We start from the raw sequence: 10,921 nt of genomic DNA, 5'->3' as shown, positions 1-10,921 counted from the left end.
TCCCACAACGAGTATGGGCGAGGACACAGTGCACACATCCCCTGGTCCAAATATAGCCGTGATGAATAAGTTTCTAGTGGTGCTCGTGTTCTCCATACTCAAAATAGCCTTTCCTCTAGTTCCTCGATCAATACGCCCTCTTCAGGTATGCCTTATCCTTTAGCATACGTTTTATCTTGTGATAAATTTTCTATGCCACACAGTGCTTTTATTGCTGCAGTTGATAACTGTGTCGAGTCTTCTACCTTTCGTGAAGCCATGAAAGATAAGCGATGACAAGATGCGATGAGCCTTGAAATTGATGCCTTAGTCCGAAATGGAACTTGGGACATCGTTGACTTGCCATTTGGTAAGAACGAAATCGGTAATAAATGGGTATACAAAATAAAATTGCGCGCTGATGGATCCGTTGAGCGGTTCAAAGCACGACTTGTCGTGCTCGGAAATAGACAGAAAGATGGAGTGGATTTTTTTTGAAAATTTCGCACCTACTTCAAAGATGGTTACCGTCCGTACTTTTCTTGCCATTGCTGTTGCTCGATAATGGGAGTTGCATCAAATGGATGTACACAATGCATTTCTTCATGGCGATTTGGAAGAAGAAGTGTACATGAAATTGCCTCCTGGATATTCGGTTGATGCGCCAGGTAAAGTTTGTCGGCTTAAAAAGTCTTTATACGATCTCTGACAAGCTTCCCATAGTTGGTTTGAAAAGCTCTCGGCATCACTAGTTAGCTACGGTTTTGTGCAATGTCTATCCGATTACTCTTTATTTACCTATTTTGCTTCTGGAGTCGAGATATACATTTTGGTCTATGTCGATGACCTCGTCATTGGAGGCAATAATGCAGAAGCTATACGCCGGGTAAAGGACTATCTTGGGCCTTGGTGTTTCTATATGAAAGACCTCGGTGCATTAAAATATTTCTTGGGCCTTGAAGTTGCGAGAAACTCTGATGGTATTTTCCTTTGCCAAAGAAAATACGCGATCGATATCTTGACCGAGACAGGTTTGATTGGGAGTAAACCAGCCACTGTACCCGTTGAACAACAACACAAACTCGCTTTAGCTACTGATGACGTACTTGAGGCGCCAGATTCTTATCGCTGCCTGGTTGGTCGTCTCATTTATTTGACCAATACCAGGCCGGACCTCTCATATAGTGTGCACATTTTATCTTGTTTTATGCATGAGCCACGCAAGACTCATTGGAATGCAGCGCTACGGGTTGTTCGATATTTGAAAACTAGTCCTGGACAAGGATTATTGTTCCGTTCTAACTCCCCACTTGAGCTATCTGTTTATTGTGATGCTGATTACGCGAGTTGTCCTTTGACCCGTAGATCGTTGACCGCGTATTGTGTGTTTTTGGGTGCTTGTCCTGTCTCTTGGAAGACAAAGAAACAGCACACCATGTCCCTTTCTTCTGCCGAGTCTGAATATCGAGCCATGGCCGCAACAACTTGTGAAGTCAAATGGTTACGTGGGATTCTTCAATTCTTTCGGGTACCTATACCACATCCTGCGGTGTTGTATTGCGATAATCAAGCGGCCCTTCATCTTGCGCGCAATCCCGTTTTTCATGAGCGAAGTAAACATATTGAGATTGATTGTCATTTCGTGCGCGATGCGATACAAGATGGTTTGATTGTTCCGACATATGTTCACACGTCTAATCAAGTTGCTGATATCCTCACGAAGACTCTAGGCGTGCGCGAATTCTTGCATTTGCTATCCAAGTTGGGCGTCGTTGATCCCCACGCTCCAACTTGAGGGGGGGTGTTACGAGATATATTTTTGATACGGTTTTGATCCTCGTATATTTGTATATCTTTTATTATGGTTAAGTTACCATAAGTTGTCTATATTGTGTTGGTCAAATATAGGGTTTCGGGCATAATGTAACATATACTTCCTCCATTCAACTCCATTCTACATATTTCCAATTTCTACACTATTTACAAATGCACATTCAATTTTGATTTTCTCTCAATACATAAGTGAAAATATATTCATGTGGGATCTTATTTGATTCGTCTTTACGCGTACATTAAAAATATCTAACTTTTATATTTTTTGTAAATACGTAGCTAATGATATTTAACGCATAAAACACGTATTGACAAACGTGAAAAAGCAAAGTGGAAGAGTGGAGTTGAATGGAGGAAGTATATAACGTCTTGACGTCTTGTATATGAAGTTAGGACACAGAAAATAAGAGAATTGCTTTTCCCCAATTCGTTCCTCATATCAATTTTGCACAAATTATTTACACTAAAATTATAAGACGATCTTATACCATAATAATTATAATATGACTCATAGAAGTACTAAATTTGTAAAACACTACACGTCTAAACTGATGAGTATAATTATACAATAGGTCTTGGTATAGACGGGTGAGGCGAACAGACGGGTAAAGACCTCTAATAAAATGGGTAGGGGGACAAGGTGGGGCACCCTCCATGTGCTTCCCACTTTATGGCAAATAGATATTTTGTGAGGGAAAATGGTATCCGTCTATACGTATAGACGGATATGATCCGTCTATAATGAGAATTTTTGATAATTATAAGACGGTGTTTTACTGTTTTATTATGATTTACATACTCATATAATCAATCGTATATTCTGACTCAAAATAGACTCAGAAGGGAGGCGGAGAGATTTAATGCATATAGCTGACTTAGTATATGAAGTACAGTAGTTCGTAACGTGGTAGCATGAAAGGTCATGAATGGGCATTGACAAATGGAGTACAAAATAGCAGAAACAAATTGTAAGTGACTCGTATTAAATGGAGTACGGGTGAAGGTTATGCTGCGGATGGACGGATTCAGTGGTCGACATGTCGTCTAATTACTACAACTAGTACCCTCTTTTCAATAATCTATTAACTTACATCCATATATATTTAATGATGTCTCAAACGAAAATTAATCAAGTCAAATTCATCACATAAAATTTGCTTTAACTTTTTTATTAGTGGAAGGGTAGCTGGATGCCTGGATGCATGTCTACAACTAGATTAACGAATTATAGAACCACAAATATTCTTAAGCACCTTCTTTTTAATTAATTCGGACCACTTGCCATTAATTTAGAGGATAAATTGGAAATGAATTAAGAAATTGTTTTATCACTATTAAAGACTTCTAGAGTGTTGATTTGTGATAAAATTTATTTGGTTTTATGGTGGGTGGACGCTGCTCATATAACTATTGTATTTAACGCAAATATAATTTCAACATCGTTTATATATAGCATAGATAAGAACAGCCCGTGAATTTCACTGATTTAAACCTAGTATGTATGATATTAATTACTCCATAATTTTTATGTCTACAACACACCTGGGCTTAGCGATAAGTATCATGTCCAAACTTGCACGTGATTTGGTTCCAACCTTATAGAGTTATATCAAGGCCATTTTTTACCCGGTCCAGATTCTCTCCATTTCCTCAAAAGAAATGGACCTCCATTTCTTATCAACGGACGGGATCAAATATTGTGGTGATCCAACGCTTGTAATCGTTTTATAAAAATAAAGGTTTAATGAATGGTGAGAGAAAATATATTAAAATATAGTTATATTAGAGAGGAAATGGAGAGAAATAAATGGAGATGATCTAAATTCATTTTTTACCTATAAGCAGTTAAACACTTAGATTAATTGATAAAAGATTGTCAAGTTGTCGTTAGTTGTCCCCCTTTAACCAGGGGTTCGACCCTGGTAAGGGTTTCTTCTAACCAAAGATCTTGGATTTATGAATCTAGAAATACAATTGCTTAAAGGTTATTAATTGATCGTCACCCAAATAATCCGTTTATTCAACTTGCAAAGAAACTCTACTTATTAGAGAGTATAATAACATGGTGACATAAGTATAATTGTATTAGTTCGTCTGGCCGGTACAATCATTTATCATTTATTGTAAAAAAAATATTTTAACTAAAAGTAGATAGATAAACTAAGACATTACAAAAATTTATTTAATTTTTGTGTTGATTCAAATGTAAACTCACCATTTGAATCATTAGAGAGTACTGTATAATAATATGGTGACATTAGTGACACATAAGACTAAAAATTATCCATGTAACTAGTATCCTTTTTGGCTTTTGCTACATTAATCATCCAATTGATAATAATTTGGGAGTATTTTAAGGAATCCAAGTCATCCGAGATTACGAACTTCTTTTGGCCTTTCCATTGAAAGATACACTATTTTTAAATGGCTAAGATTGCCAATGTGGATCAGAATAATTAACACCTATCCACATTTCATAATACTATTAATTAAGGGCATTTTCGGTATTTCCTTCCTTCCTCCCTTAACATTCTTATTCTTATTTAAACTGAGTGACAACAAAGTTGCAAGGAGACAGAACAGAGGAAAAAAACACACACAAAAGTCTGAAAATTTAATTCAAAACCCAGAAAATTAGGGAAAAAATAATAATTTTAAATTGATGATGAAAGAAGTTGTATTGTTTATTGATGAATCGTATTCAAATTCATATGCAAGTTATTGCAGAATTTGTCATGAAGCTGAGTATGAAAGTTGTAGAAAATTAGAAACTCCTTGTGCTTGTGCTGGTACTGTCAAGGTATTTATTTCAAATTCAATTCGGGTTTCTCGAACCCGTCTCGATTCCGATTTTATCTGATTTTATAATTGGGTGATGTTTTACTTGCAGTATGCTCACAGAGAATGTATACAAAGATGGTGTGATGAGAAAGGAGATATAATTTGTGAAATATGCTTACAGGTTTGTCTTTAATTAATTATATTTCAATTCCTCTGTTTTCCCTGTTTTTTTTTTTTTTTTTTTTTGTTTTTGTTTTTGTTTTAAATTCATTTATCAATAAACCAAACAATTGTTATTTCAAATCAATTGAATTTGAGTTTATTTCTTCATTTCAGATTATAATTTAATTAATTTTTTCTTTAACTTGTAAAGCGAGAATTTTAATTACTTCTTACGTTCCAATCATTTGTTTACCTGATTAAAATACCGTTCCCAAGAATATAAGGCAATTGGGCATAAATGAGATTATTCACCATAGTTTGACCATTTTTTTTCTAAGATGGTACTCATCATACTCTCTTTATTGTAAGATTTTTTTTGTAAATAACAGTTTATTGTACAGATTATTAATGAAACAGTATATAATTTGATGCAGAAATATGAACCAGGATACACAGCTATTGCTAAACAACCAAAGAAAATAGTGGTACAAGATGAAGTTGTCACTATCAGGTAGATTATTCCTCATTTCCTCCTATTTCCTTATTCATTCCTTTCATTTTTTAATTAATTATTTTTTTTGTCTTTTAAATTTTCATCTAGTAATTATAATTTGACTTCTGCATACTTCACATTTCAAGAATGATAATAGTAGTCATAATACTAATAGTCTTTCTATCTCTCGTCGCAAAAATTCAAATAAGACCATTGTATATATAATGCAGAAGTACTCCGTAATAACAAAAGTACTGTAATTTTTATGGTACAGGAGAAGCTTAGAAGACCCGAGAACAGATGAAGAACTCGAAAATCCAAACATTTTAGCTGGTGCAGAATGCTCATCAGCGATAGATAGATTCGCTTCATATTGCAAAACAGTTGCCCTCGTTGTACGTATCTTCTTTCAGTTCATAATCTTAAATATTAATACTACCTCCGTCTCAATCGTTCGTGAGCCAATGATTTATTGAGATAACTTTAGTAATCCGTATAAAACAAAGGAGGTCACCCTCAGAAAATGGCCCCTTCTTTTTAGTGTTGTCACAACACCATTAAACAATAATTATTAAATGCATGTGGCAGATCGAAATATCGCACACATTATTTTTGGAGCATTGACTTATGCTTAAATATCTTGTGTAAAATTACAGTTTACCGCGGTTTTGTTACTGAGACATCTGCTAGAAGTTTTAGCAGGAACCGGACATTACCCGTTTTCACCTACAACAGTAAGTAGCTGCATCAGACCTTCAGTTTTACCTACTCAGAATTTTACAGTTTCATCTATATTAAGTTTTTTACTTGATTACTTGATGCAGATTATTATACTGAGAGGTTGCGGAGTAATTATTCCTATGTGCGTTATTATTCGGACAATATCAGCACTTCAGAACAGCATTAGACAACATCGTAATATTCATGTAAGTTTTAGGACTGCAAGTTAGAATATTTGACGAACTTGGATTGGATTCAATGAGCTAATCGTTGTTATGTTAATTTTTGTAATAGGATGTTCTTATTCACAATGACAACTATACTGAAGAGGGTAGTGACGAAGAGCAAGCAATTCGAAGATAGCAGGAGACTTACTAAATATTACAGAATTTTCAGTTTGTAAGAAAATCGGGGTACATTTATCTATAGGATATACAAAGAGGATATGAAATCTTCTCCTTATTTTTAGTAGAAGAAGAAATCTACCTTCTACATTTTGCGAATACAGTAATAGAACTACATTAAGTCTCTTAAATGTAATTAAGCGCACACATGAATTCCGAAGAACATGAAATTGCGCTTTATAAGATCGTGTTATACTGTGTTTTTGTATGTTACTCCGTACGTTGTAATTCAGTAGTAAACAAGAACTCAAGAAGATTGTCCGATGAAATGCCGAACCTGCAGCAAATGAAACGTATAGCGAATGACTTGAGACAAATTCAAAGATTCAAAAAATAACATTAAACATCAGTATCTTGCCAAAGAATAATGTGACCCAATTTAGAGTTAAAAAATGTGTGTGAAGACTTTGGCATGGTGTATATACACAGGTTGCAGAGAAAATGGCTGGGAAAACGGTAGAAACATCAGTAAACACATGCAACAAGCCTAAAAACTAGGCTAGGAAGGAAAAACTAAGATTTAATTTTAGGTCAATGAAAAAGATGGCAATTGACTAATAATGTAATACTCCGTATATTTTACTGAACCAATAATTATAAGCATAATAGCAAGAATAATAATAATAATGTGTTTCAACTTTCAACAAATTGGTTGTCTACCCTTAAACTATGGGTTCAAATATTGGACTTGACTAGTGATGATTACTTTATCCACAATCCTACACTTACCGGAGTCTAGACCAATTAGAACAAACACTAACCGTTCGTTTGTGATAAGGGTAAAGTGGTCAACCTCTGAGTTAAACACAGAAACCTAACAACCCCTAAAAGGGTAGTAAAAGGGAATAGGGTATCGAATCCACGAGGGCGATAGTGTTTAAAGTTATAAGTGTCTACCACTACCTTACTTAATGCAAGTCACTAATTTTGGGTTAGAATATACGTGTTCTATGTAGATCTGGTAAATCCAACGCAATTCGAAAAGGTTGAGCATAGAGACCTGAACTACAACCCTCCAAATGTGGCCCTGAAACCGAATTGGCCCGGACATGGACCGAGTTTTGTTGACCCGACCCCAAATATCCCGGTCCAAAATTACCCGACCTGAAAATGTCCTGACAAAACATAACTCTAGTCGAAGAAAAAAAAAACTTGGAAGGACTAATTTAAAATCCCTCTATATTATTTACTTTAATGAAGAATCAATCATAAAAAAAATAAGCCTAAATTTAATTTTTCTTTTTTTAATCATTGATCCGAAAATAACTCGACCCTTAATTAAACTAACCAACATATCGAAAAAACCCAAAATCTGAAATGACTCAACCCGACTTAAATTAACCCAAAAATATGGCGTGCGCGAATTGAACTGACCCAAACCCGGCCGATGGTTTGTTTGCCGAGTCTAGTTCTATACTTCTATGGGCCTAAAATTAGGTCTGATTTTGCTATAAATTCAAGAAAATAGTTGTACGGAAGAATCGCCTTCCACTGAGTTCCACTAAATCAAAGAAATCTTGCCTAAAAACTCTGCAGTCCTCACCATCTGATAGTCTTTCTCCTTTGTATTTCTTGTTTCAATCTGCAATTCTGGATTCCCATCTCCTTTTAATCTATTTCAACTTCCTTTCCAATTTGTTTTCCGTAACGAAAGTTTAATTACTGTTTCCAATTCTCCAAACTCCTCTAAATCTCTTATGCCGAATGCTGTTTCGCCGTCATGATCCGGGATCTAGAGTTACCTGGTGCCCGATCCGATATGTGTTCCATGGCCAATCTCGCTGTTTGTTACCGTCTCTTACGCCGTTACGATTTCGGGGTTTTTGCCAAGATCCTTAATCTTTGTTGTACCTATGAGTATGTTTTAGTTTTGTTTATCGCCATTTTTAATGGCCTTATTCATAATGATCTAGACGTTTGCTACAAATGTCTTCAAAGTCGGTGTCATGGGTGGTTTCATTCAAGTAGATAGGCTTGAAGGCTCCTCTCTTTTTCCAATTTCAATCAAATGCCAATCAAGCTAAGGAAACCACTCTCCCGGAGATTGTGCAATTGAAGATTTTGATTTTCCGGAGGTAACTCTTATTTCCGATAAGCATAGACTTGCATTCGAATCCCTAGCCAAGAAAAAGATTATTACTATTAAATTTGTATGCCAAGATATCTTGATAAATTGTGGAGGAGAAGAGAAGCAATCGATGTATCAATTTCTAAAGAGATGCATCAATTTCTAAAGAGAGTCGTTAGTGAAGTCTAGACGTTTGCTACAAATGTATGATGGAATATAAACCAACAAGTAGAGTGAGTCTAGATACTCATAATTCGGTTCAAACAATAACCGGAAAACAACTAGTACTTTAATAATTCAGAAATTATTATCTCGAAAGACTCGGTGATCAGCAAATAAAAATGTGATTCCTCGCTGCAGGATTCGAGAAGTTACTACGTTCCGCGATCACTAAGGAGTTCGAGGTCGCGGTCCCATCAGTTGTCTTACCATCTTCCCATGCCGTTAATGTCGATGCAAGCTAACATTGTTTGCAAATTAGAAAGATCCTCGTATGGACTCAAACAAGCTTCTAGGCAATGGAATGCCAAGCTTTGTCAAGCACTCAGGAACAAAGGCTATAAACAGTCTTTGAATGATTATTCCCTCTTTTCAAAGAAAACTAATGGAAAGGTGGTATACTTGGCTATCTATGTAGATGACATATTGATGATTGGTGACAATTTACAAGAAATTGATAGTCTCAAGCAATATTTAGATGATGCATTCAAAATCAAAGATTTAGGCAGCCTGCACTATTTCCTGGGAATGGAATTTACAAGGGTTCACAATGGAATGGTAGTAACACAAAAGAAGTTTGCTACAGAATTATTGAAAGAGTTCAACTGTGTAGATGCACGACCTGTCAATAGCCCTTTGGATGCCACACTGAGGTTAACTGCTGAATCAGGAAATCTGATAGACAACCCAGCAGATTATAGGAAAATTGTTGGTAAGCTCAATTACTTAACCAACACAAGGCCAGATGTAGCTTTTTCAGTCCAGTTACTAAGCCAATTCATGGCCTTTCCACGAGATCAGCACTGGTCAGCTGCTATACATGTCTTAAGATATATTTCCAAGGACCCTTGCTAAGGAATTCTTTTGAATAATACACCAAATTATCATCTTGAAGGCTTTTGTAACGCTGACTGGGCTGCTTGCCCTGTAACAAGGAGATATGTCAGTGGCTTTATAGTGTTCTTAGGTGGATCACTCATTTCCTGGAAATCTAAGAAACAGCAGACTGTGTCCTTGTCATGAGCTGAAGCTGAGTATAGGTCCCTCAGACGGCTAACAGCTGAACTAGCCTGGTTAAGCAGACTTTTACATGAGCTTGATGTGACTGACATTCTTCGTATTCCTGTCAAATGTGACAGCCAGGCTGCAATCCACATTGCTAAAAACCCTGTCTTCCACGAGCGTACAAAGCACATTGATTTGGACTGCCATTTTGTACGGGAAAAACTACAGGCGGGTTTGATCAGTCTTTCATATGTGCCAACAAAACAAAGAACAAATGATATTTTCACTAAAGCATTGTCGGGTCCTCGATGGTCACATTCAATCCAAGTTGGGACTGTTTTCACACCCTCCAACTTGAGGAGGGGTGATGGAATATAAACCAACAAACTTAGTTAGAAGTTTGTTAGGTTAGTTTAGAAGTTAGTTAGAGGTTGTTACTTCTTCATAAGTCGGTTTAATTCTAGTATAAATAGATTGTAATCTCATCAATTGTACCTTACCTTACTCATAATACAATTACAGCAATTTCTCTCATAATCTCTCTTATAATTTCTCTCTCGTTTTCTCTCTAGTCATCTTCCTAAATCAATCATTCAATCACATCTGAATCATGATGAACTATCAAGTTCAACAATGTATTCAATGGCGGTGTCTAATGTTCTAGACGTTTGCTACAAATGTCTTCAATAAAGAGACGCAGTGAAAGAGACATTGTATTAGAATTGTAATTTTTGGTATTTTGAATGTCATTTTGACATATTGCAAGAAACGTTTGAGCAATAAGCAATGGTGCAAAACAATTGATTTTTATTTATGTTTTACATCTTCCAATAAATCTTACGTCTCTGATTTAGAACGTCGATTATTTATCAATGGTTAAACCATTTCATTTGTTCCATTTAATTGCATACAGTTTTCAAAACAACAATCACGTATATTGTTGAACGTATACAATCAAATGGAGTTGAATAGATTTCACTAAAACTGCACACTGTTTTGTTAAACATATACAATCAAATGGAGTTAAATAGATTTCATTAAAACTACACACTGTTTTGTTAAAGTATACACGATCAAATGGAGTTGGAGTTGATGAAACATTGTTTTGTTAAAGTATTCAATCAAATGGAGTTGGTATTGATGAAACATAATACAATGAGTAAAGACTTTTGTAAAAGGGGTCTTATAGCTATAGTTATGGAACTCGTAATAAAATGAGGTGAATCGGATACTCTCGTGACTGTCACTTACTATACA

General features: G+C 35.6%; 1 protein-coding gene and 1 long non-coding RNA gene across 2 annotated transcripts; both read left to right on the top strand.

Annotated features, from left to right (window-relative positions):
- Positions 1–4,380: 4,380 nt before the first annotated feature.
- Positions 4,381–6,582, top strand: LOC141652053 (uncharacterized). Its single transcript, XM_074459710.1, has 7 exons — positions 4,381–4,612; positions 4,703–4,774; positions 5,190–5,266; positions 5,523–5,643; positions 5,905–5,982; positions 6,073–6,174; positions 6,263–6,582. The coding sequence occupies exons 1-7, from the start codon at positions 4,475–4,477 to the stop codon at positions 6,329–6,331; spliced, it is 657 nt and encodes a 218-aa protein (XP_074315811.1). The 5' UTR covers positions 4,381–4,474; the 3' UTR covers positions 6,332–6,582.
- Positions 6,583–7,825: 1,243 nt separating this feature from the next.
- On the top strand, positions 7,826–10,198 carry LOC141652908 (uncharacterized). Its single transcript, XR_012547272.1, has 2 exons — positions 7,826–8,447; positions 8,801–10,198. It is a non-coding gene; the product is annotated as an uncharacterized LOC141652908 (long non-coding RNA).
- Positions 10,199–10,921: the final 723 nt, after the last annotated feature.

This window comes from Silene latifolia, chromosome 4, assembly GCF_048544455.1.
Source record: "Silene latifolia isolate original U9 population chromosome 4, ASM4854445v1, whole genome shotgun sequence".
Lineage (NCBI taxonomy): Eukaryota > Viridiplantae > Streptophyta > Magnoliopsida > Caryophyllales > Caryophyllaceae > Silene > Silene latifolia.
Note: the sequence above shows the minus strand (reverse complement) of the source record. Positions and strands in the feature narration are given on the sequence as shown.

Bases quoted from the DNA above. Each gene is read 5' to 3' on its own strand.
- LOC141652053 (XM_074459710.1), top strand. From the start codon at position 4,475: ATGATGAAAGAAGTTGTATTGTTTATTGATGAATCGTATTCAAATTCA. The intron at 5,644-5,904 runs GTACGTATCTTC...GTAAAATTACAG, and splicing joins GCAAAACAGTTGCCCTCGTT to TTTACCGCGGTTTTGTTACT. The intron at 5,983-6,072 runs GTAAGTAGCTGC...TACTTGATGCAG, and splicing joins ACCCGTTTTCACCTACAACA to ATTATTATACTGAGAGGTTG.